Source organism: Coregonus clupeaformis, chromosome 27 (assembly GCF_020615455.1).
Source record: "Coregonus clupeaformis isolate EN_2021a chromosome 27, ASM2061545v1, whole genome shotgun sequence".
NCBI classification, from domain to species: Eukaryota; Metazoa; Chordata; class Actinopteri; order Salmoniformes; family Salmonidae; genus Coregonus; species Coregonus clupeaformis.
In genome coordinates this window covers 40,621,100-40,643,173 of record NC_059218.1, presented here as the reverse complement: position 1 = coordinate 40,643,173, position 22,074 = coordinate 40,621,100, and the positions used below count along the sequence as shown (strand labels likewise).

At 41.1% G+C, this 22,074-nt stretch overlaps 3 protein-coding genes and 1 pseudogene across 3 annotated transcripts; 1 reads left to right on the top strand and 3 right to left on the bottom strand.

Moving 5' to 3' along the window:
- Nucleotides 1-1,795: 1,795 nt before the first annotated feature.
- LOC121542128 (high mobility group protein B3) lies at nucleotides 1,796-5,509 on the bottom strand. The gene is made up of 5 exons (XM_041851607.1): nucleotides 5,405-5,509; nucleotides 3,667-3,873; nucleotides 3,359-3,504; nucleotides 2,950-3,124; nucleotides 1,796-2,762 (listed from the first exon to the last, which is right to left on the bottom strand). The coding sequence occupies exons 2-5, from the start codon at nucleotides 3,814-3,816 to the stop codon at nucleotides 2,631-2,633; spliced, it is 603 nt and encodes a 200-aa protein (XP_041707541.1). The 5' UTR covers nucleotides 3,817-3,873; nucleotides 5,405-5,509; the 3' UTR covers nucleotides 1,796-2,630.
- A 227-nt stretch (nucleotides 5,510-5,736) lies between these two features.
- On the top strand, nucleotides 5,737-7,291 carry LOC121541309 (annotated as a pseudogene).
- A 104-nt stretch (nucleotides 7,292-7,395) lies between these two features.
- On the bottom strand, nucleotides 7,396-8,422 carry LOC121541308 (protein EOLA1). The gene is made up of 2 exons (XM_041850292.1): nucleotides 7,850-8,422; nucleotides 7,396-7,727 (listed from the first exon to the last, which is right to left on the bottom strand). Exons 1-2 carry the CDS (start codon nucleotides 8,106-8,108, stop codon nucleotides 7,513-7,515), a joined length of 474 nt encoding a protein of 157 aa, XP_041706226.1. The 5' UTR covers nucleotides 8,109-8,422; the 3' UTR covers nucleotides 7,396-7,512.
- Nucleotides 8,423-11,407: 2,985 nt separating this feature from the next.
- LOC121542127 (transmembrane protein 185-like) lies at nucleotides 11,408-14,251 on the bottom strand. The gene is made up of 7 exons (XM_041851606.1): nucleotides 14,001-14,251; nucleotides 13,276-13,452; nucleotides 12,893-13,100; nucleotides 12,675-12,758; nucleotides 12,368-12,544; nucleotides 12,100-12,223; nucleotides 11,408-11,934 (listed from the first exon to the last, which is right to left on the bottom strand). The coding sequence occupies exons 1-7, from the start codon at nucleotides 14,036-14,038 to the stop codon at nucleotides 11,690-11,692; spliced, it is 1,053 nt and encodes a 350-aa protein (XP_041707540.1). The 5' UTR covers nucleotides 14,039-14,251; the 3' UTR covers nucleotides 11,408-11,689.
- Between the last annotated feature and the right edge of the window lie 7,823 nt (nucleotides 14,252-22,074).

Below are 22,074 nucleotides of genomic sequence, written 5' to 3'. Positions count from 1 at the left end.
TCCATATTCATGGTTAAAAGTTGACATTTTGATAGCCGTCCTGTCCAGCAGCATCATTCACTAGATGTTTCCATTTAACCTTGTGTTGTAAGTCAGGAGAGTCATCAAGGGTTAAATCTATGGAAAAGTTTGATGTTAGGTCATTGAAAGATGTAGTTATTACATGCCTGCTGCCCCAGCAGTGAGGTTTATGATTACGTCAGTCAAGGATGTACAGTTGAAGTCAGAAGTTTACATACACTTAGGTTGGAGTCATTAAAATTCATTTTGCAACTACTCCAAAAATGTATTGTTAACAAACTATAGTTTTGGCAAGTCGGTTAGGACATGACACAAGTAATTTTTCCAACAATTGTTTACAGACAGATTATTTCACTTATAATTCACTGTATCACAATTGCAGTGGGTTAGAAGTTTACATACACTAAGTCGACTGTGCTTTAGAAGCTTCCGATAGGCTAATTGTCATCATTTGAGTCAATTGGAGGTGTACCTATGGATGTATTTCAAGGCCTACCTTCAAACTCAGTGCCTCTTTGCTTGACATCATGGGAAAATCAAAAGAAATCAGCCAAGACCTCAGAAAATAAATTGTAGACCTACACAAGTCTGGTTCATCCTTGGGAGCAATTTCCAAACGCCTGAAGGTACCACGTTCATCTGTACAAACAATAGTATGCAAGTATAAACACCATGGGACCACGCAGCCGTCATACCGCTCAGGAAGGAGACGCGTTCTGTCTCCTAGAGATGATTGTACTTTGGTGCGAAAAGTGCAAATCAATCCCAGGACAACAGCAAAGGACCTTGTGAAGATGCTGGAGGAAACAGGTACAAAAGTCTCTATATCCACAGTAAAACGAGTTCTATATCGACATAACATGAAAGGCTGCTCAGCAAGGAAGAAGCCACTGCTCCAAAACCGCCATAAAAAATCCAGACTACGGTTTGCAACTGCACATGGGGACAAAGATTGTACTTTTTGGAGAAATGTCCTCTAGTCTGATGAAACAAAAATAGAACTGTTTGGCCATAATGACCATCGTTATGTTTGGAGGAAAAAGGGGAAAGCTTTTAAAATAATGTATGCACTAACTGTAAGTTGCTCTGGATAAGAGCATCTGCTAAATGACTAAAATGTAAAAATGTAGTTACACCAGCTCTGTCAGGAGGAATGGGCCAAAATTCACCCAACTTGTTGTGGAAGGCTACCCGAAACGTTTGACCCAAGTTAAACAATTTAAAGGCAATGCTACCAAATACTAATTGAGTGTATGTAAACTTCTGACCCACTGGGAATGTGATGAAAGAAATAAAAGCTGAAATAAATAATTATACTATTATTCTGACATTTCACATTCTTAAAATAAAGTGGTGATCCTAACTGACCTAAGACAGGGAATTTTTTCTAGGATTAAATGTCAGGAATTGTGAAAAACTCAGTTTAAATGTATTTGGCTAAGGTGTATGTAAACTTCCGACTTCAACTGTACATTTCTCCTCCACGCCCATTTGGTCCCCGAGAGTCAGAGATGCATGCTCACTGATGTTGACAGATATGACTTTTCATGCAACCTTTTGTTGGATAATAAATAACCTGAAAAAGAGCAACATGTGTACAACTACACACAGCTGAGTGGTTCTCTGATACATGTGGGGAGAGATGGATTGCAGTTTATATGGTCTCATGACTCAAATGTTCCTCCTATTAAGTGTTAGAATTTCTTAGTCACTACTGAAGATCCACACTTCTCACAACAGTAGTGTCATATCAAAAACACTCATATCAAAATACTACAATGTTGCATAAACTTTAATACATTTACAGCTAAAGAAAAAGGCACAATTAAAAAAAATACATTGCGCAATTGTGGTAATTTCAATGCAGGGAAGAAATCAATTTCGATCCACACAGAACATAAAAATTTAAATTTTTATTTTAAATCAGCGGCATCCTAAACATTCAAAACAAATTGCAGGTGCAAAGAAACCAACCTTGTCCAACAGATGTAGTGTCACCATTGGTCAAAAGGGAGACATCCTCACATCTAAAAAAAAAAGTCATTCCCCCAACAACAACAAAAATATATTTAATCATCATTCCTTTCAGCCATAACACAGTGAAATGGATCAGCCCTGCTTCAAACACAGTTGGTTGGCATAATAGGCAATGGTAAATACCTGGTTGTTGGACTGGACATCTGCCTAAAGTCTATGGATTGTGTCTCTAGATACACATATGAAACACTGGTTCAAGTCCCTCAAACGCAAACTTACAATTCCATGAAATTCACAACCCAGTAAAACAGAAAAATTAAATAAAATCTATTTCAACACCCTTATGGTAACACACACGGCACCTTACACATCTTTTAGGAGTTAAAGGGTGTGAACTCTTATGCTATCGCTTTAAATATGTTTGTTCAACTGACAAAAACAAAGAGATCAAGAGAACACTGACAGCACGGTGTTAAAGACCCAAATGACAAACAGAAAGTAACTACAGGGAGAAAATAGTTTCAAAACCAATTGGATGTTTTGTTCTAGGACAGTTGAACCCTACAGATGGGTTTGCTCACCAGCCAGTGTCTTAACCAATCACAATACCATTTTCTATTTGTCAAAGATGATTATTCATCATCATCATCATCATCTTCGTCCTCTTCCTCATCATCCTCGTCGTCATCATCATCATCTTCAGCCTTCTTTGATTTAGAGGCTCCTGCCCCACCCACTTTTCCTCCTTTGTAATCTGCCACATCCTAGAAACCGTAAGCAAAAGTGTCTTAAAAACAAGTTATTTCCTACCCCTCGAAATCCACAGGTTTTGCAATATTTATCTAGTGATTCCTTGCATATAGGGTCTGACAGCACAGTCAGACCACTTAGTGGTACAAATCAAATTGTACATTTCCTTTGAGACAAATACAGAGTCCTCAATGGCGTTACCTTTTGGTATTTTTCCTTGAGTTTGTTGGCTTTGACAAGATACGGCTGCTTATTGGAGTCTGTCAAGTTGTTCCACATCTCTCCAAGCTTCTTGGCCACATCCCCAATGCCAAAGCTTGGGTGTTGGGCTTTGATCTTGGGGCGCTGCTCAGCACAGAAAACAAAGAATCCCGATCTGTAAGAGAAGAGATGTAGTCATTCCTGTTTGTTGCAGGCCTTGAAAATGAATCATACATCGTTGTGAACTGTCTACAATAAGCAGCATAAACCAATTTCACTTGAAATACAAATTGCTTCAAAAGCACAACTAATTAAAATCAATCTGAAGACAGCCAAGTGAAACAGTGCAAGATATAATTATGTTAATTTAACTACTATAGATGATGACAGTGTTTAGGAATAGACATACGGAGGTCTCTTTGGAGCATTAGCATCCTTCTTTGCCTTCTTGCCCCTCTTCCCAGGAGGACCATAGCTCATCATTTCCGAATCATAGCGAGCTTTGTCCTGCTTGGCCTGGTCCTCAAACTTTGACTTCTCCTTTGGAGACATTGTCTGAAAAAACAACAACAACAAGAGTGGCAAGTAAAATGTTAAGTTGGTGTATGGATGGATAGGACTGCACCATGCTAGCCTAGTGCCATTATGTTGAAAATAATGATCATGACAAAATCGTTTCACGCTGAAATACTTAAACTTTTCATGTTGCTCCTCTACCTTCCATCTTCCAGAGCACTTCTTGGAAAACTCTGAAAAGTTCACTGGGATCTCTGGATTCTTATTTTTGTGTTCTTCTCGGCAGGTTTGAACGAAGTAGGCATAGGCAGACATCTTGCCCTTTGGCTTACGAGCGTCACCTTTGGCCATCCTGAAAAGTGGTGGATGTTCTCTTGCACCACCAGAATATCTATCTTCCACCAGCTCCTACAAGACAGACATTAAAGCTCAATGAAATGCTCTCTGGAGTCTGGACCCCAAATGCACAGGTACTATTGAGCCATCACAATGATCCTTCTATGATGGGCAAATGTTATGCCAGTTTATATTTAGGTATTTCAAGACAAGATGTCCAGCTATTCCCATAATATAAGTATAGTGGTATGTATGAAGATGTCATGGAATGCACCTTGAAATATTTTCTCATCAAGCTATTGTACAGTTAATTATTTGTTTAATCGTATTTTGTTGGTAAGCCCATTCTGACCCATACAGTGGTTTAAAAAGTAGGTTAAAAAAAGATGTTTTGTTAGCAATGCTGGCTGGATAAAAAAAAAATTGAATTCTACTTTAAATTCAAAGTGGAAAATGATGTGCCAGTTAATTGAAGAGATATTTAGGCTACTCATGTCATCCACCGCCAAACCGCACACCCGAGATGAGGTGATTTGAATAAATAATTTTTAGTGCGTGTGTTGGTGATGCAACTCAACATAGGCCTACATGCGGATAGAAGAGAATTCCTCAGCAGGAATGATTCATCTTCCATTTTGTACAATAAATTCTCATGACAGAAACTGTCCTTTAATTTTAACAACATTTCGTGTTTGGTATTTTTCTCCTTTACAAATAGACCCATTAACTATATTTTAACAATTCTAAAGGCGTTTGTATGGGGACTGTATTTGGTGCCGAATGAAGGGTAGATCTCCTATAGGAGTCCATTGATTAAAATGGCTTCGGCTTCCCTGCTAGGGAAAGGCTTAGTAACAAAGCCACGGATTACAAATGGCACGGGAACAATGTCAACGCATTACATACGTTCTGATCTCAATCGTTTGATCAACTGAAAAGGCTTATTTTGATTTCTATAGGTCTATACGTTTAATTTCCAAATGCGAACATTACATCAGTTTGTCAAAGTTCTCCAAGCACTGCCTGGCGCACAGCTGAGCTGTCAGTAACAAAGGCTGTACAAGCCAGCCATGACTGGTATAGCGTTGGCAGCACCGAGTCAAACACAGCAAACTCAAACCAGAAGGAAACGCAAAAGAAACAAAATAATATTTTCGACATCGAGGGAACGAAAATGCATCTGATATTAAAACAAATTGGTGTCGTTTCATTAGATTGTCAGTCTTTAAATAACATTTGATGGCTGATTGTATTCTCTCAATGGCCAGCCATTTTAATGCACTTATATCCTCGATAATGAACAGTCAAAAAAAAAAAATCACCATGTTGAATGAACAAATTCAAACGCTTTTCAATATAGAAAAATTACGTTTAGATAATCTACCCAAAGAACCAGATTAGCTTTTATATATATATATATATATATATATATATATATATATATATAATTAGGCCACTAATTAATTAAACTGTTTATGAATAGAAAATATGAACACATTGTTAAGAATGAGAAACATTATGCCAAAATACAAAGATACATTTCTTTATAGGCTGCCAATATATTCCAAACAATTATTTTCAATAGGCCCTGTAGTCTGCCTACCTGTGTTTGTTTGAGCGCAGTCAGTCACACGATCCCACGTCGTTCACTTTAACAGCTGAGTAGCCTACACAGCCTCGCGCTAGCTGACTACGAGACCGGTCTGATTGGATAGTCGTTTCACATATTTGAAAGAACCTCCACTAGTATGTATTGGTTAGCACCTTGAAGAGCACAGATTATATATTCATGACATCCCAACTTCAATTGGACCAACACGCAAAGCTTCTTACCAAACCCAAACGTTTATGTTACCTACATCAATATGCAACATCGTTCCTTCAGTAATCGAATACTGTATAGGCTTACAAATGTGTTTTATTAACATAATTTGCCCAAATGTAGGCCTATATAGGCTACACATTGTGTTGGTGGTAAATGTAATAATGAAAAAATGGGCATATGGCATAATTGAAAACTACCACACACTTAAGTCACCCACAGAATGTTCATGTCTCATCATTGTCTCCTCTTCCTACTTATCCCTTCATGATATGTTTTTGACATTATGTTTCTTAGAATATAGTGAAATAAATTAATCATTCTCGTGTGCTTATCTAAAAAAAAAAAAAAAAAAGACAGAATGTTTGTTCCATTCCACTTGGAATGTAACAATCTGAACTGTGACTATAACAATATAAAATATAATTTGCATCTTGTCATTAGAACGACAATTCTAACGCTTGGCTAGTCATTTTGCTCCTGAAAGCCCGCATACAGTGCTTGACGTCTGCGTTGCATATAAAAAATACAATAAAAAAGTATGTGTGACATTTCGGTTACCAAAGTTTTCACGAAAAGGAAACATGCTGAAAGACCGCGTCCTCCGCTCTCTCCCTGTATTGGTATGGGCTCTGGAGTCGAGGACAAAAAGTTGAGAGCTCTCTTGGAAGAGAGCGCATTCCAGATTCTGGCTCAGAAAACCATTTCCAAGAAACCACAGAAAGACACTGCTCAGACTCAAAATGCACCGGTGGATGCCAACTTGTACTACATTTCATTCCCCAAAAGACTGTGGACCATCGTAGAGAGCGATATTATAGAATCTATCAAATGGGACCAGACCGGAATGTACATAGTGATAGACGAGGAGCTGTTCACGTCGGAGGTGCTGAAACGCTTTGAACCACACAAAATCTTTCAAACGACTGGCTTGAAGAGTTTTGTGCGCCAACTCAACGTCTACGGTTTTAAAAGAGCTTTCCCTGGTATCGAGAGATCCGCTTCACTAAGCACCTTTATTGCTGAGGAAGACAATGCATGCACGTCAAAGGCAAGTTCGTTATGAATATCAAATGGTGTTGTGTTAGTTTCCGAGGCCTATATTTTGACGTGTGACTTAATTGAATGACACTGATTTTTTATACTGCAGTTGCAATACTACTCCAATCCCAATTTCCGCCAAGGATTCAAACATCTCCTGCCCCAAATGAAGAGATGTGTGCAGCTCAAAGGCACGAGACTTGGCATAGGGAGGGAGAAGTTGGGCCACAGCAATAAGAACAGCGCTGGCCAACAGCATAGCCCAAGATTGGCCGACACAGGCAACCCGACTTCAACTAGGTTGAACTGCAGAGCTCCACTCCTAAGCATTTCAGCCATGTCATTGGCCCCAGACGTCTGCACTCCAGCCCAGGAGGCTGAGAGGAGTGAAGAAAGCAGAAGCCCCAGCAGCCACAGCACTGGCTTACTACCCAAGCTGATCTCTGTCCTCAAAAAGATGTCTAGGGATTCCCAAGAAGCTTGTCTAGCCCAGATCCAGACCCACATGACCACCTTCGGTCTACAATTAGTGATGGCAGGAATGACACCCCTGCCCTCTTTTACCCCCTCACTGCCCCCAGAGCTTCACCTCCCAGAGCTTCAAAAATTCCGATAGGGCCCATTCTCCCAGCAGACAGGTTTAAATTCATAATAAATGCATATTGCAACAAAGTTATGGTGTCAATATAAGAGTTTTAGACATGCAGTATATACAATCACATTCACAATGCTTCAGTCCATTGGTAATTTATTGCACCTTAAAGCTTGTGTGTCATCTCTAGAAACGTCCCTAATTTGAACAATGATCCTGTCAGTACAAAATGAGTATACATTATTTTACAACAACTCTACGCAGATGGCAGTAATTGTACTGGGATGTCCACTGTCCAAATGTCTTTGTGCCCTCTGGCATAAAGGGGTTCCTTGAGCCAGCGTGGGTTTGACAGCTGTGTGAGGTGTTTCTCTGTGAGCCCAGTGAGCACTGCTGCCTTCTCCAGCTCCCTCAGATTCTCCTCTGGCACACTGTCAGAGCAGCACCAAGTCTCCCCCACCTCCACCAAGCCTGAAACAAGGAAATGACAGGGGGTTGGAGATTCATCAAATCTAGTTTAAATCAAGCATGAGATGTGCTGTGTTTATGTCCTCCCTCCCCACTGGCTAAGTAATTCAAAAGTACTGTTTTACCTGCCACGACTCCACGGCCGAATCTGTCTCCTGAAGCCAGAAGCTCCTCCATTTGCATTTGGCTCATTCCCAGTGTATTGGTGAGCATGTCTCTCCACTGGTCGCCTTCCCAGTCCTTCTGCGCAATATGGATAGCTAGAGTGCAGTTTTCCATTGCGGACAGCAGGGGGCGCCAACGTGTCTCAATACTTTTTACACCATCCAGTACAAATCCCGCGTACGGCTGCCTGAATGATAGGCAACCCACTTGTAATGTCATCTTCACTCAACGTGAATATGTTAGAACCAGGTGCTCGGTATTTTATCACTCTAAACCACTCGTAAAATATTGTGCTAATAAGTACAAATGGCTGTTGCACTCATCATAATCACGCAGTCAATCGACCCCTTTGCGCTTGTATCGCACTAATCTCTGGCTGGCTGGCTACATGTATCCGACTGTAATTATAAGTAACAATGGTTGACTTGTATTTCTAGAGACCTAGGTATAACAAACGCAATTGATCTGCAAATCCTCGAGGCACCGTTAACGTAATCTTGAGCTACAAGACTTTAACTATTTCCCGTAGACACTTCCTGTTTAAATTCAACAAAAACGTCTCAAGAAGGTAATGAGAGTTCCAATTATTTTTTCAATGGGAGCATAGTGCCATCTAGTGACTGACAAGTCCAAGGAAACCATTCATTCCATAATAGCTAGCATTCTAGTAGATACCCATAGACTTCCAGTCATTGCGCTAACGCTAGTTAGCATTGGCTCGCGAAACTAACTTCCTTCATACTGGACACAGATACATAAAAATGGAATTCACGAGTTCATCTGACTCTGGGGAAGTAGATAAAGAGCCTCATTGCCAAAATCGCGAAGTATCCCTTTCGCTGTAAATTGCAACCAATCAGCAATCAAGTATATAATGTTCAAACAGAAAACTATTATTTCCAAACAGTATTATTTCAATTTGAAATAAAGGTTAATGCATTTGACAAGACAAGAAAATGATTACCAGATACAATTTTAAATCACTTTATTGTTTGTTATTGGTTAGTTATCAGCCACTTGGAGCAAGTATACATTTAACATTTGTATTAAAGTGCTTGCCAGAAGAAAAAATAGCTATATTGCAACAGAATGTGTATGGTGGAAGGTAAGAAACAAGGTACAATAGAGGGGAAAGTATACCATTGGTCCGTCCCCAGTCAAAAATGTGTTTTCAAATGAGTAATGCTTATCTCTCAGGCCAGCAGAGAGTGGTCACAGAACATAGACAAAACAAACACAATGGGATAAGTTAGAAGTTCAAAGGGGAATGGTGGGGGAGAATATTTTTTGTGAAGGTGGGAATTTCACCAAGGAAGCATTTTACACAGGTATAATGATATAGAAGCAGCACTGCAGGTTTCTCCTTTACTCATCACCCAATGCAGACCTGGCAAGGTAGAAGAGGCAGGCTGGTGGTCTACCCAGAATACTCAGGTTGAACTAAAAACCAGCACACACTAGTAGGAACCTCTCGAGGTGAAGTTGTGCACCCTGAATGGTAACAGCGAAGGTCAACTACTAGGAGAAACAATGACGTCATCCTGCCATATAAAAAGAGTCGCTAGAGGGACAAGGTTGTTGAGTCACTTAAACACACAGGACAAGACCTCAAGAACGGAAAACTAGGATATAATCCTATATCATACACTACTATATTACAACAAATGTTACTCACAAAGTGTTAAATTATTTAATAAAACAAAAGCAAATATCACCAAGTAGTAAGCTAACCTTAGATTTAAAACAGTTAGCCTAATAAGCATGATCTTGGTACAGTATCATCCATCCAAACAAAGTAATTGAGCTTTGATGCAAAGATTCAGGGTTTGGGAAATTTACTAGCACAACTTCTGACACGCACATAATGCATCTTCAACTGGAATCATGTGAAAGACATCTGAATATTAAAATCTCTTTGGAGATATTTTGTTGGCCAAAACATCACAAGGGAAATAGAAAGTACTGTACAGTATATCATACCACATAAATGAAAAGGAACTTCCGTCTCTTTCCACTCTCAAAAAAATAGAAAAACTCACGATGATATAAGAGTGCCTTTGGTCACACTTTATTTGGATAGATGCTCTACAGATGGTAATACTATCAACTAGGGATTCATATTTTCCCGAAAATCTACCAAATTTAAATACCGAGAATAATTCATATTTATCCCGAGAGTCCCAGGGAATACCGCACAAATCGAAAGTGTCCATTTAAAGGATTTTAAACCATGACATGGTTCCTGTGCCACCTTGTCGGCGTCACTATGTAAAGATTTCAGAGCAAATTTAGTAATGATAGAGTAACTATCTTTGATGGACATTGAATTGCGAAACAGGCCGTTCATAAATTCCGAGCGTTATCATGTTCCTCAATTAATTCAGCGCATTTCAGAAGTAGGCTATCTCGACACAGAGCGCACACCGAGTTTAGCGTTGTCGAATCACACAACATTTGTAACCGCAGTCAAACCAAAGCCGCTAAACTTGCTAGATAACCTCCAACGAATGACAGAATACATCCTGTTTGGCAAAATCGAGTTGATGATTATACAGCGAGCACATCAGCTCATGAATAACGGGGAGATGAAGAGTGGAAATAATTTAACATAAAAGGTATCTTAACGGGGACCAACTCTGTTTAATTTTTTTTATTAATATCTACTCTCATGCCGTTTGTTGATCACACATTCTCTACCACATTCTATATGGGCAGCAAGGACGAGACCGCGCAGAGAAATGGGGGAAATATTACAGCGTTATTTTGACATGCATAGGCGAGAGAAGTTCTTTGATAATGCAACCTAAGTACAGGCCTCCTGTAGCTCAGTTGGTAGAGCATGGCGCTTGCAACGCCAGAGTTGTGGGTTCGATTCCCACGGGGGACCAGTATAAAAAAATTATGCACTCACTAACTGTAAGTCGCTCTGGATAAGAGCGTCTGCTAAATGGCTAAAAATGTTTTTTTATTTTGCATTATTATTCCAGAATAAGGTCAGGATTTTGAGTTTCAGTAGGATTGGGACTGGATAGAAAAATAGCCTAGGCTCTAAGAGAAGATTTAATTCTCCCTCATGGGTCTTGTGTGCAGTCCTGCATGTGCTTTGAATTTATGGCTACTTTGTGTTTAGTAAATATGCTTGGCTAAAGGCTTCCATGCAACAACCTGTTTGGGTAATGTGCTATTACATTTTTTGTTAATCTGCTGCTGCACATGTTGTGTATTTTGTAGAATTGCATTAGTGCAACATTGGGGAATTTTTGGTTATTTCCCGGGTCTTGTCATTATATTTTTTGGGGAAATGTGAAGTATGTTCCTGGGACAGTTAATCCCTACTATTAACAAACTATCTGTTGATAAGCAACTGCTTGTTAAGGTTAGGGTTAGGTTTAGAATAAGGGTTAGGGTTAAGTTTAGGGTTAGGGTTAGGTTTAGAATAAGGGTTAGGGTTAAGTTTAGGGTTAGGGTTAGGTTTAGAATAAGGGTTAGGGTTAAGTTTAGGGTTAAGGTTAGGGTTAGTAGATAGTTAGTTGAAATGTTACCGATAGTCTGTAGAGCATCTACAGATGGAGTATCCAAATAAAGTGTTACCGTTCCTTTTGTTCCACAAACTCTGCCATGGTTTTTAGTTATCGCTAAAAACTCATGTCTGAATTCCGGTCCCACCGCTCACTAGGAGTGAGCCACATGGAAACTATGCTCTTCTGCCGCTTCTTAAAATTGGTGGTCAGTGCACCACAGCTCTCTGGTGCATGTGAAGTCCATCAAAGCTCTAGAGCAGTTGTTGCAAAGCTTTACATTTAGTCAGGCATGTCAATGCACAGTTTTGGAGGAGGCACAAAGTACTTCCCTGGGCTCTGTGTGATCACCACACCAGTCTTTTTGCGGAACATGGGGGCTATTTTTGGCGGATCGTGTGCAGGCATCTCCACGGACACCTCAGCGTCCTCGTGGTGCAGGTTGTAGGAAACGTTCCCATACTCCCGCAGGAAGGGAAAGAGCTCAAGAAGAAACTGGCAGAAGTCTTTTCGGATGCCAAACCACCCTGTTAGAAAAGAGAAATACCAGTTTTAAAAAATAGTTTGGAGCAATATTTGAGGAGTTACACTGACTGCATTCTCAGATAAATAAAAAGAACACTGCCTCAATATGACATATAATATGACAATTATTTCTGCTGCACTGCTATCACTGTCGAGGAGTAACTCACAGTGGTTGCCTCCTTTCTGGCCGAAGGTCGTGGCCATCAGTGTCACCAGGGATAGCCAGAGAGGCACGAATACTGACACATAGCTGGAGCCGTAGTGGCCATCCAATTTATGGACCAACAGGATCTGAAGAGCCAATGACAGAGACAACAATAAAAACAAGGCAAACGGGGTTAAAAAAATTAAATTTAAAAAACGTTCTTAACATCTGACCTTCTTCAGCTCTCTGGCCACAATAGTAACTGAAGGATGGATGACATGACCACATACCTCAAAAGTGAGCAAGGGTACAACGATTGTCATCCAGCTGATTGCCATGGTGATGTGAGTGCGCCGTTGCTCTGCGATGAGGTCCATAGAGCGCAGAAAGAGCACTGACCACACAATGTAGTAGAGCACTACAAGGCACAGGAAGGACATGACGATCCACAGTGGCACACAGACAACCTGAACAAAATAACATTCAAAAATGTATAAAAAGAATATCAATGATATTTTCCAACTCGCTGTAAGCTGTACTAAATTCCCATGAGTTTTTATTCCCCAGACCTAGATATTAGGCAGGTTGTTCTCTTACCAGCCAGGGCCAACTGATGATTTTATCCAGTCGCAGGGCAATGAAGATAAACTGAAGAATATTGACTGAGCACAAGATCTCCAACTGATACAAGGAGAGATGGGAAGAACAGAGAAAACGAGGGAGGTAGACAGGTATACTATATTCACCAATATCTAGCCTAAATAGGCTATTTGAGAAAAATAACATCCTTGTGACTGATATAATGCCAGACTGACCTCTAGAGAGCGATCATGCCGGAAGCCCCACACACAGGCTGCAACAGAGACAGGCGAGACGAAGAAGAGGGGCATGAAGACCAGCAGCCAGAAGTGAGTGCCCCTCTCCACACGGTCACACACCAGCACCTCAAAGGTGAGCAGGAGCAGGTGGATCCCAACAGCAATCAGCATGGCCTTGAACTCCACACAGGTTTCACCCTCAGCCCTGCATAACCAGCATGACAGGCACAGTAATATAAGTCATACTAGTCAGCAGTGATAGCTATGGCAACCAGACAGCTTTCTCATTATGACAATTTTATATTGATAAGACAGCCACATTGACAAAAAAAATAAAAATACCAGAGAAAGAGTAAAGCATTTTTGTTTAAAAAACACACCTGTACTGTGGGTTGTGGGACCAGACGCCTGTGCCCACTGAAGCACCAATGATGACCATGAGCTTCCATAGCCACATGGGGGCAAACACAGCCCAATAACTCCATTGGATGATGCCATCCAGACGCAGGGACAGCAGCACCGAAAACAGCAGCAGGCAGGCATAGATGAGAAACTTACTGAGAAGGAAGGAGAAAAACAATGATCCCCATTACTCTATTCAGCTTGCTACTCATCAGATCATGTTAGTGCAGAGCTGGTACAAAAATGTGCACCCCAATGCGATTCCAGATTAAGGAAACTTAACTAAGTGGTGTTAGCCATTTTGGCCATTCAGTTGGTTAGTTATCTAGCTAGCTGGCATGCAATAACTAACTAACTAATATTGAACGACTGACAGCAACACAACAGGGCTGGATAACTAGCTAACAACAGTTGCTAACATAGCTAACGTTAACTGGCTAGCTAACGCTGTTCTTCCCCAATATAATAGCTAGTTAGCTGACCTTACCAGTTACCGAAGCTGCTAGCTAACGACGTTTAGTTAACGTTAGCTCGTTCGTTCTGTCATAGTGATTCACCGGTTCAGGTAGACTGCCTACTACTATTCAGCCATTGACTAACTAACTAACGGATCTGGCTAGGCGCTTTCCAACACAGATATGCTGGCTAGCTAACGTTAGTTAGCATAGCCGGCATAGAGACGTTATATTTCTCTTTACGTTACCTGGGATTAAAATCTTGGAAGAATCCCCGAAGATTCATGACTATAGCTTATATTCGTCTAAACCATTATATGTATTAATAAGGCAATTACGCATCAAGAGGATGTTGTTTTTATCAGGCAAACAGTTAGCTTGCTTACTAGCCCTCTATCGCGGTTCACGTAGATGCAAACGGAATGTCCATAGCACGCGGCAGTGTTGTTAAATGTCACTAGGGGTCAGTGTCGTGTACAAAAGCAGTAGGCTACTACCAAAGACAGTACAGGTTTAGACAGTGGCGGCTGGCCGATAGAGGGCGCTAGGGCGCCGCCCCCTTAAATAAAATTATTTTTAAAAAAAAATAAAAAAATAAAAATAATAATAATAATAATAAAAACATCAGTATGTCAATATTTGTGTGTTTGAAATATGGAATGCACACAGTAATATGTGTAAGATATGATAGAAAATCATATTCGCAACCTTTCCTCTGCCTGTCAAACGCCTCGTCAGCTCTGGGCGATACAGAAAGTGCCCCGAGGAGGCGGGTCTACGTAGCAGTTAAGCCAATTGCTAATTTAAGATATGAATGTATGACATAAAATGTAGCTAATCAGCGATTTTAATTCGAATCCAAGGAGGGCGATTATTTTATCGCCCCAAGCTCGCCCCTGATAAAATAAGGACCGGGCTCCAGTGGCGCCATTTTTACTAGACGACAATGGCGAACGCAAACGTTACTCCTCCAAGACCCAACCCTAACTCGGTGAAATCTCTCCTCCAAGATCCGTTTGAGAGGAGAACTTTGTCAGAGAAAGTTCGGGTGAAAGAGCTGGGCCCAGATCAACCTGACCTCTCAATCAGACAGCAGGCTAGCGAGAAAGGGAAGCAGTATATGCGCGGCTTCTCCCGTAGCTGGTACACCAGGAAGGCTTGGCTAGCTGGGTGCACTGATGCTAATGCTTTATTTTGCTTTCCGTGCTTGCTTTTAAAACGACGGGTCAGATTCAGCATGGACAGGTACCGGAGTGAGGGATATGAAGCACCTGTCAGAGAAGGTAAAGAAACATGAGAACACCAGGGCACACATGGACAACTCTGTAAAGCTAGCTGTATTAGGAAGGGTGAACATTGCTACGCAGCTGGATGACGGCCACAGGATTGCGGTGAGGAAACACAATGAGGAGGTGGATAAAAACAGGCACATTCTATCCAAAATTATCGATTGTGTGAAGTTCTGTGGGGCTTTTGAGTTGGCCTTGCGTGGGCACGAGGAGACTCCCCAGAGCCTCTACAACACGGTGGAACTTCCACAGTCGCGCTGTAAACACTGTGTACGAGTACAGGGATGACCTCCTAACGTGTTTCCAGACCATCAGAGACTCTGGGAACTTTGATGCCCCGACTGTCAGAGAGGCGGGGGGCTTTGTGAGGATGCTCAAGACGAGGCTTTCTGTTTTTTCCTGGCACTGTTCCACAAGATCATGCCAAATGTGGACATGCTTTTCAGCCAGCTGCAGAAGAGGAACATCGACCCTGTCTTCATTAAAGCACTTGTCCAGAGGTTCACAGAAAGCATGCTAACAATCAGGTAAATAACTATATTTACTATTGGCTGATAAAGATGCTGTTAGAAAGATGAATAGTTCACTTACAACAGTTTAAAAGCCTAAATGTGTCTGGTCATCAAAGTGAGTGATTATCATAGAGCCGTCACAATTATATTTGTTTTAGTATTTTAAAAGGAAAGAGAAGACATTTACATTACATTTTAGTCATTTAGCAGACGCTCTTATCCAGAGCGACTTACAGTTAAGAGTGCATACATTTTTTCATACTGGCCCCCGTGGGAAACGAACCCACAACCCTGGCGTTGCAAGCGCCATGCTCTACCAACTGAGCTACACGGGACCACATTAGTTTTGGCAAGATCTGAAAAAGAAGTTGGTGGAGTGCAACCCTCAAACATTGAAGAATTACAGCAGTTTGCTGCTGAAGAATGGGCCAAATTGCCAGCAGAAAAGGTGCAGCAAGCTCATTGATGTCTACAATAAGCATATGTTGGCAGCTATCTTGGCCAAAAGCTGTGCAACCAAGTACTAGCTCCAGGGTGCCAATAATTTAGTCCATGACATTTGTCTATATTTTCTAAATTACAATTGTAAACTTAAGTTTACAGAAATATAATTAAAGGTGTGGAGACCCATTTTTTCCTCTCAAATTTCAACTGATTTTAGAAGAAATAGGGAATTATTTAAGAAAAGCCCAAGGGTGCCAATATATTTGGACACAACTGTATGCCTTCAGTCTAATTGGAATGTATGGCAGTAGAGTTGTTTGTATTTCTCCCTAACCAAAATGGCTGCCATTAGGATACCATTCAGGATTTTTTTCACCTGTGTTACCACGACAATCACGCCAAATGAGCATTGCATTTGTGTGCTCCTTCAGTGTGAATGCGCAAATTTGATATGGGTCACATGTAAAACTGATACATAATTGATACAGATTTACGGTATGTTGCCTATATATTACTATATACCGGTATTGATGCACAGACCAGTTTGGGTTTTTACTTTACCTTCTATAACGGTATTTCAATGTTTGGTTTGTTAAATGTGGTAATGCCACTCCGCCATGTGTAACGTCCGTTTTTCTAGTTTACTCCGCAATTTGGGTCGTCTCTCTCCCTCTCTCACCAAGTACCACCCCGTCACTCAAGGAGCGCAGTTGTTGTTACTCGACCACGAGAACAAGTGTTTGTCCAAAAGACACAATCAGACGTTGATAATAATGCAGGAAAGTACTACACAGTTTGTAATAATTATTCAGGTGTCCACCAGGTCAATTTCTAGAAGAGGCCTAGTTGTTATTGAAGATTAACTTTATTGCTAAGTGCACAGCAGAACAAAATTATGTTGCATCCCTCTCACAAATGTAATAGAAAAAGGCTTTAAAACGTAATAACATCAGTTAATTATGTACATCACAGGTTAAAAGCAGTTACTAGACATAGTTTGTGTGTATATACACACTATCTGTCTGTCTGTCTGTCTGTCTGTCTGTCTGTCTGTCTGTCTGTCTGTCTGTCTTACTGTCTGTCTGTCTGTCTGTCTGTCTATATATATATATATATATATATATATATATATAAGTCACTGGTTGTGTGTTGAGGGGGGATTACAGTGAGCTAAGAAGTCTGATTGCAAGTTATCAAATTAAACTTTATTTTTTGGACCCAGGGCCTCAATTCCCTCTTTGTGTGGGGACAGCGCATCTGACGAGCAGCAACAGCCCATCAAGCGACGGAGGATGCTGGGACCAGGAGAACAACAGAGGTTGGCTATAGAGGTAAGTTGTGATGTAATTGTCAGTGTTTCCCCATAGAACTTTTTTCAGGCCTGGTAGTATGTAGCCAAAACCCTGAACAATCAGCACCTTGGTAATCATATACTTGAGTTGGACATAGGCATGTGTCAGTCAGGATCACTTGCATCAAAATAGCTTAATTGCAAATTAAAGCTGATGATGTATCTTTTACAGGTATGTGATACCATCCTGAGTCATGCCAAAGAGAGGTTCTCCTTCACCCAGCACCTCATCAGCGCAACACTATTGCACGGAGAGTTGTTCCCACAACACAGTGTGAAGTTCCCCGATACAGCGCTTTGAAACAACCGTGGAGGCGTACCCCCATGTTGAACAAGGCCAAGCTCAAAACCGAACTGTCCCTCATCTATGAGAACAGTGAGTTCAAGGCTTGTAGTGGTGCAGTGCCCCTGTACCAGTTCTTCATGGAGAACAACCTTCAGAGCACTTTCACAGAGACTGCCAGCCTCCTCAAGATCCTCATCACTACACCCATGACAACTGCTGAGTCAGAAAGGTGCTTCTCTACACTGAAAAGGATCAAGACCTTCCTGAGAAACAGCATGACACAGGATCGCCTGAACGCTCTGGCCATGCTCTCCATGGAGAAGAAACTTGTCAGGGACATTCCTGACTTTAATCAAAGGGGTCATTGAGAGGTTTGCCACTCAGAAGGACAGACGGGCAAAATTCCTGTACAAATAAGATGACAGACACACACACACAGAGCAGCTCTGGCCGCATGTTTCTTTGTATATAGTTGACCTTAGCATAAAAAATCCAGTTATATATGGTACTCTAGAAAGTCTTAATAGTGTCTTTGCTAATATTACTGTATATATGTTGTTTTGTATCAATTAATTGTTGCAGTTCTGGAGCACATTAACAATTAGTCACATTTAGTATGATCATAAAATACTGTATGCTATTCTTCCAGTCAAAGGTTTGAGTTCATCCACTTGATATCCATTTCTATATTATACATCCTTTTATACAGTGTAAGATTTCCTATAAACTTTATAATAATTTCATGTTATTGTCCACTTTCCACTCTGTTCTGACAGCATGCCTGTTGCGTTGCCTGTTTACTACCAATGGTAAAAAGTTCACTTTAAATGCAAATGAAAGGCTTGGGTTTGTGTAATATGTTTTTGTGTAAGAATGCCTCAACTTTTTAATATTGGCATTAAATAATTACTGAATGTTTCACTGAGCACTGCTGTCCTGCAGTTTGTGTTAAAATATATCGCGATGGTTACAGGAAAAAAAAAGTATGGCACAGCCCCACCGAGAATATTTTTCACCAGCCGCCACTGGGTTTAGAAGCGGTCTGTGCTACTGCCACTGGCAACAATGTAGCTAGTTTTGTGGAAGCCAGACCTTCTTATTATACTGTAGCTTCATGAGCCAGACAGCCTGCTAGTTGCCGTGTTCGAGACACTGAGGTATAATAAGAACGAAAGCATCAAAACTGTGATGTATCATGGGTAAATTGTGACTGACTGATCTACAAATAATAATGAGTTGTTATTTATGATGCAAGGTGATTTGTAGATCATGCAGTCTCTTCTTCTTCTTCTTCTTCTTCTTCTTCTTCTTCTTCTTCTGTGGATTTTATATGGCGGTTGGCATATACAAATCCATGGGGAAGATATATCTCTGGCAAGTTATCCTATAATTATTATTTAGCAATGGGTGAAAAAACAGAAACCAGAGTGCCATGTAATGTTTTGATTTCTGGAAACACCAACTTGGTTTCGTAAATGTTTTGGTTGATGTAGTTTATAATGGTTTCAAACGTTATTTGTCATGGATGACAAACACATTTGAACTACATTACCCAAGAGGTAATCCTGTTTGTTTGCATTCTGCCTTTTCACCACCTATGTGACGCTAGCCACTATAAGGATTAGCCACAGTGGAATTAACGGTTCAGTTTAAAAATAAAAATCCCTCATTGTCCCTCATCAATAGTAGAATCATGCCATATTTTGACTAGGTAATGCTAAACAAAGTTGGAATGTTGTTATATAAATTCAACAAAAGACAATAATTCGTTAATTTAACAAAACATTTACAAATCAGTTGAAATCACACTGTGGATATATTAGACTTCAGAATTGCATTGGGGGCATACTTACAGAGAGCTCCAAAAGTATTGGGACAGTGACAATGTTGTTGTTGTTTTGACTCTGCTCCAGCACTTTGGATTTGAAATGATACAATGACTATGAGGTTAAAGTGCAGACTGTCAGCTTTAATTTGAGGTCTGGTGAACTGTTTAGAAATTACAGCACTTTTTGTACATAGTCCCCCCATTTTAGGGGATCAAAAGTATTGGGACAAATTCACTTATATGTGTATTAAAGTAGTCAAAAAAAATGTTTTTGGTCCCATATTCCTAGCACACAATGATTACATAAAGCGTGTCACTCTACAAACTTGTTCGATGCATTTGCTGTTTGTTTTTGTTGTGTTTCAGATTATTTTGTGCCCAATAGAAATAAATGGTAATTTATTGTTACCCAACGCTTAGGTTTACCTCCACTTTACTCATATCCTTCCATATCCTTGTCTGTACATAATGCCCTGAATCTTTTCTATAACACCCGGAAATCTGCCCCCTTTATTCTATGTACCCAACGCACTAGAAGACCAGTTCTTAAAGCCTTTAGCCGTATCCTTATTCTAGTCCTCCTCTGTTCCTCTGGTGATGTAGAGGCTAACCCAGGCCCTGCAGCCCTCAGTATCACTCCTACTCCCCAGGCGCTATCATTTGCTGACTTCTGTAATCGCAAAGTCTTGGTTTCTTGCACATAAATATCAGAAGTCTACTTCCTAAGTTTGAGTTATTCACTGCGTTAGCACACTCCGCCAACCCTGATGTTCTAGCAGTGTCTGAATCCTGGCTCAGGAAGGCCACTAAAAATTCTGAAATTTCCATCCCCAACTATAACATTTTCCGTCTAGATAGAACTGCCAAAGGGGGTGGAGTTGCAATCTACTGTAGAGATAGCCTGCAGAGCTCTATCATACTATCCAGGTCTGTGCCCAAACAGTTTGAGCTTCTACTTCTAAAAATCCACCTTTCCAGAAATAAGTCTCTCACTGTTGCCGCTTGCTACAGACCCCCTCAGCCCCCAGCTGTGCCCTGGACACCATATGTGAATTGATTGCCCCCATTTATCCTCAGAGTTCGTACTGCTTGGTGACCTAAATTGGGATATGCTTAATCCCCCAGCCATCCTACAATCCAAACTAGATGCCCTCAACCTCACGCAAATTATCAACGAACCTACCAGGTACAACCCTAAATCCGTAAACATGGGTACCCTCATAGATATCATCCTGACTAACATACCCTCTAAATACACCTCAGCTGTCTTCAACCAGGATCTCAGCGATCACTGCCTTATTGCCTGCGTCCGTAACGGGTCCGCGGTCAAACGACCACCCCTCATCACTGTCAAACGCTCCCTAAAACACTTTAGCGAGCAGGCCTTCCTAATTGACCTGGCCCAGGTATCCTGGATGGATATAGATCTCATTCCGTCAGTAGAGGATGCCTGGTTGTTCCTTAAAAGTAATTTCCTCTCAATCTTAAATAAACATGCCCCATTCAAAAATACAGAACTAAGAACCGATATAGCCCCTGGTTCTCCTCAGACTTGACTGCCCTTGACCAGCACAAAAACATCCTGTGGCGTACAGCATTAGCATCAAATAGCCCCCGCGATATGCAACTTTTCAGGGAAGTTAGGAACCAATATACACAAGCAGTCAGGAAAGCAAAGGCTAACTTTTTCAAACAGAAATTAGCATCCTGTAGCACTAACTCCAAAAAGTTTTGGGACACTGTAAAGTCCATGGAGAATAAGAGCACCTCCTCCCAGCTGCCCACTGCACTGAGGCTAGGAAACACTATCACCACCGATAAATCTACAATAATCGAGAATTTCAACAAGCATTTTGCTACAGCTGGCCATGCTTTCCATCTGGCTACCACTACCCCGCCACCAACTCTGCACCCTCTGCTGCAACTTGCCCATGTCCCCCCCGCTTCTCCTTCACACAAATTCAGACAGCTGATGTTTTGAAAGCGCTGCAAAATCTGGACCCCTACAAATCAGCTGGGCTAGACAATCTGGACCCTTTCTTTCTAAAACTAGCCGCGAAATTGTCGCAACCCCTATTACTAGTCTGTTCAACCTCTCTTTCATAACGTCTGAGATCCCCAGAGATTGGAAAGCTGCCGCGGTCATCCCCCTCTTCAAAGGGGGTGACACTCTAGATCAAACTGCTACAGACCTATATCCATTCTGCCCTGCCTTTCGAAAGTATTTGAAAGCCAAGTTAACAAACAGATCACCGACCATTTCGAATACCACCGTACCTTCTCCGCTATGCAATCCGGTTTCCGAGCTGGTCATGGGTGCACTTCAGCCACGCTCAAGGTCCTAAACGATATTATAACCGCGATTGATAATAGACAGTACTGTGCAGCCGTCTTCATCGACCTGGCCAAGGCTTTCGACTCTGTCAACCACCGCATTCTTATTGGCAGACTAAATAGCCTTGGTTTCTCAAATGACTGCCTCGCCTGGTTCACCAACTACTTCTCAGATAGAGTTCAGTGTGTCAAATCGGAGGGCCTGTTGTCTGGACCTATGGCAGTCTCTATGGGGGTGCCACAGGGTTCAATTCTTGGGCCGACACTTTTCTCTGTGT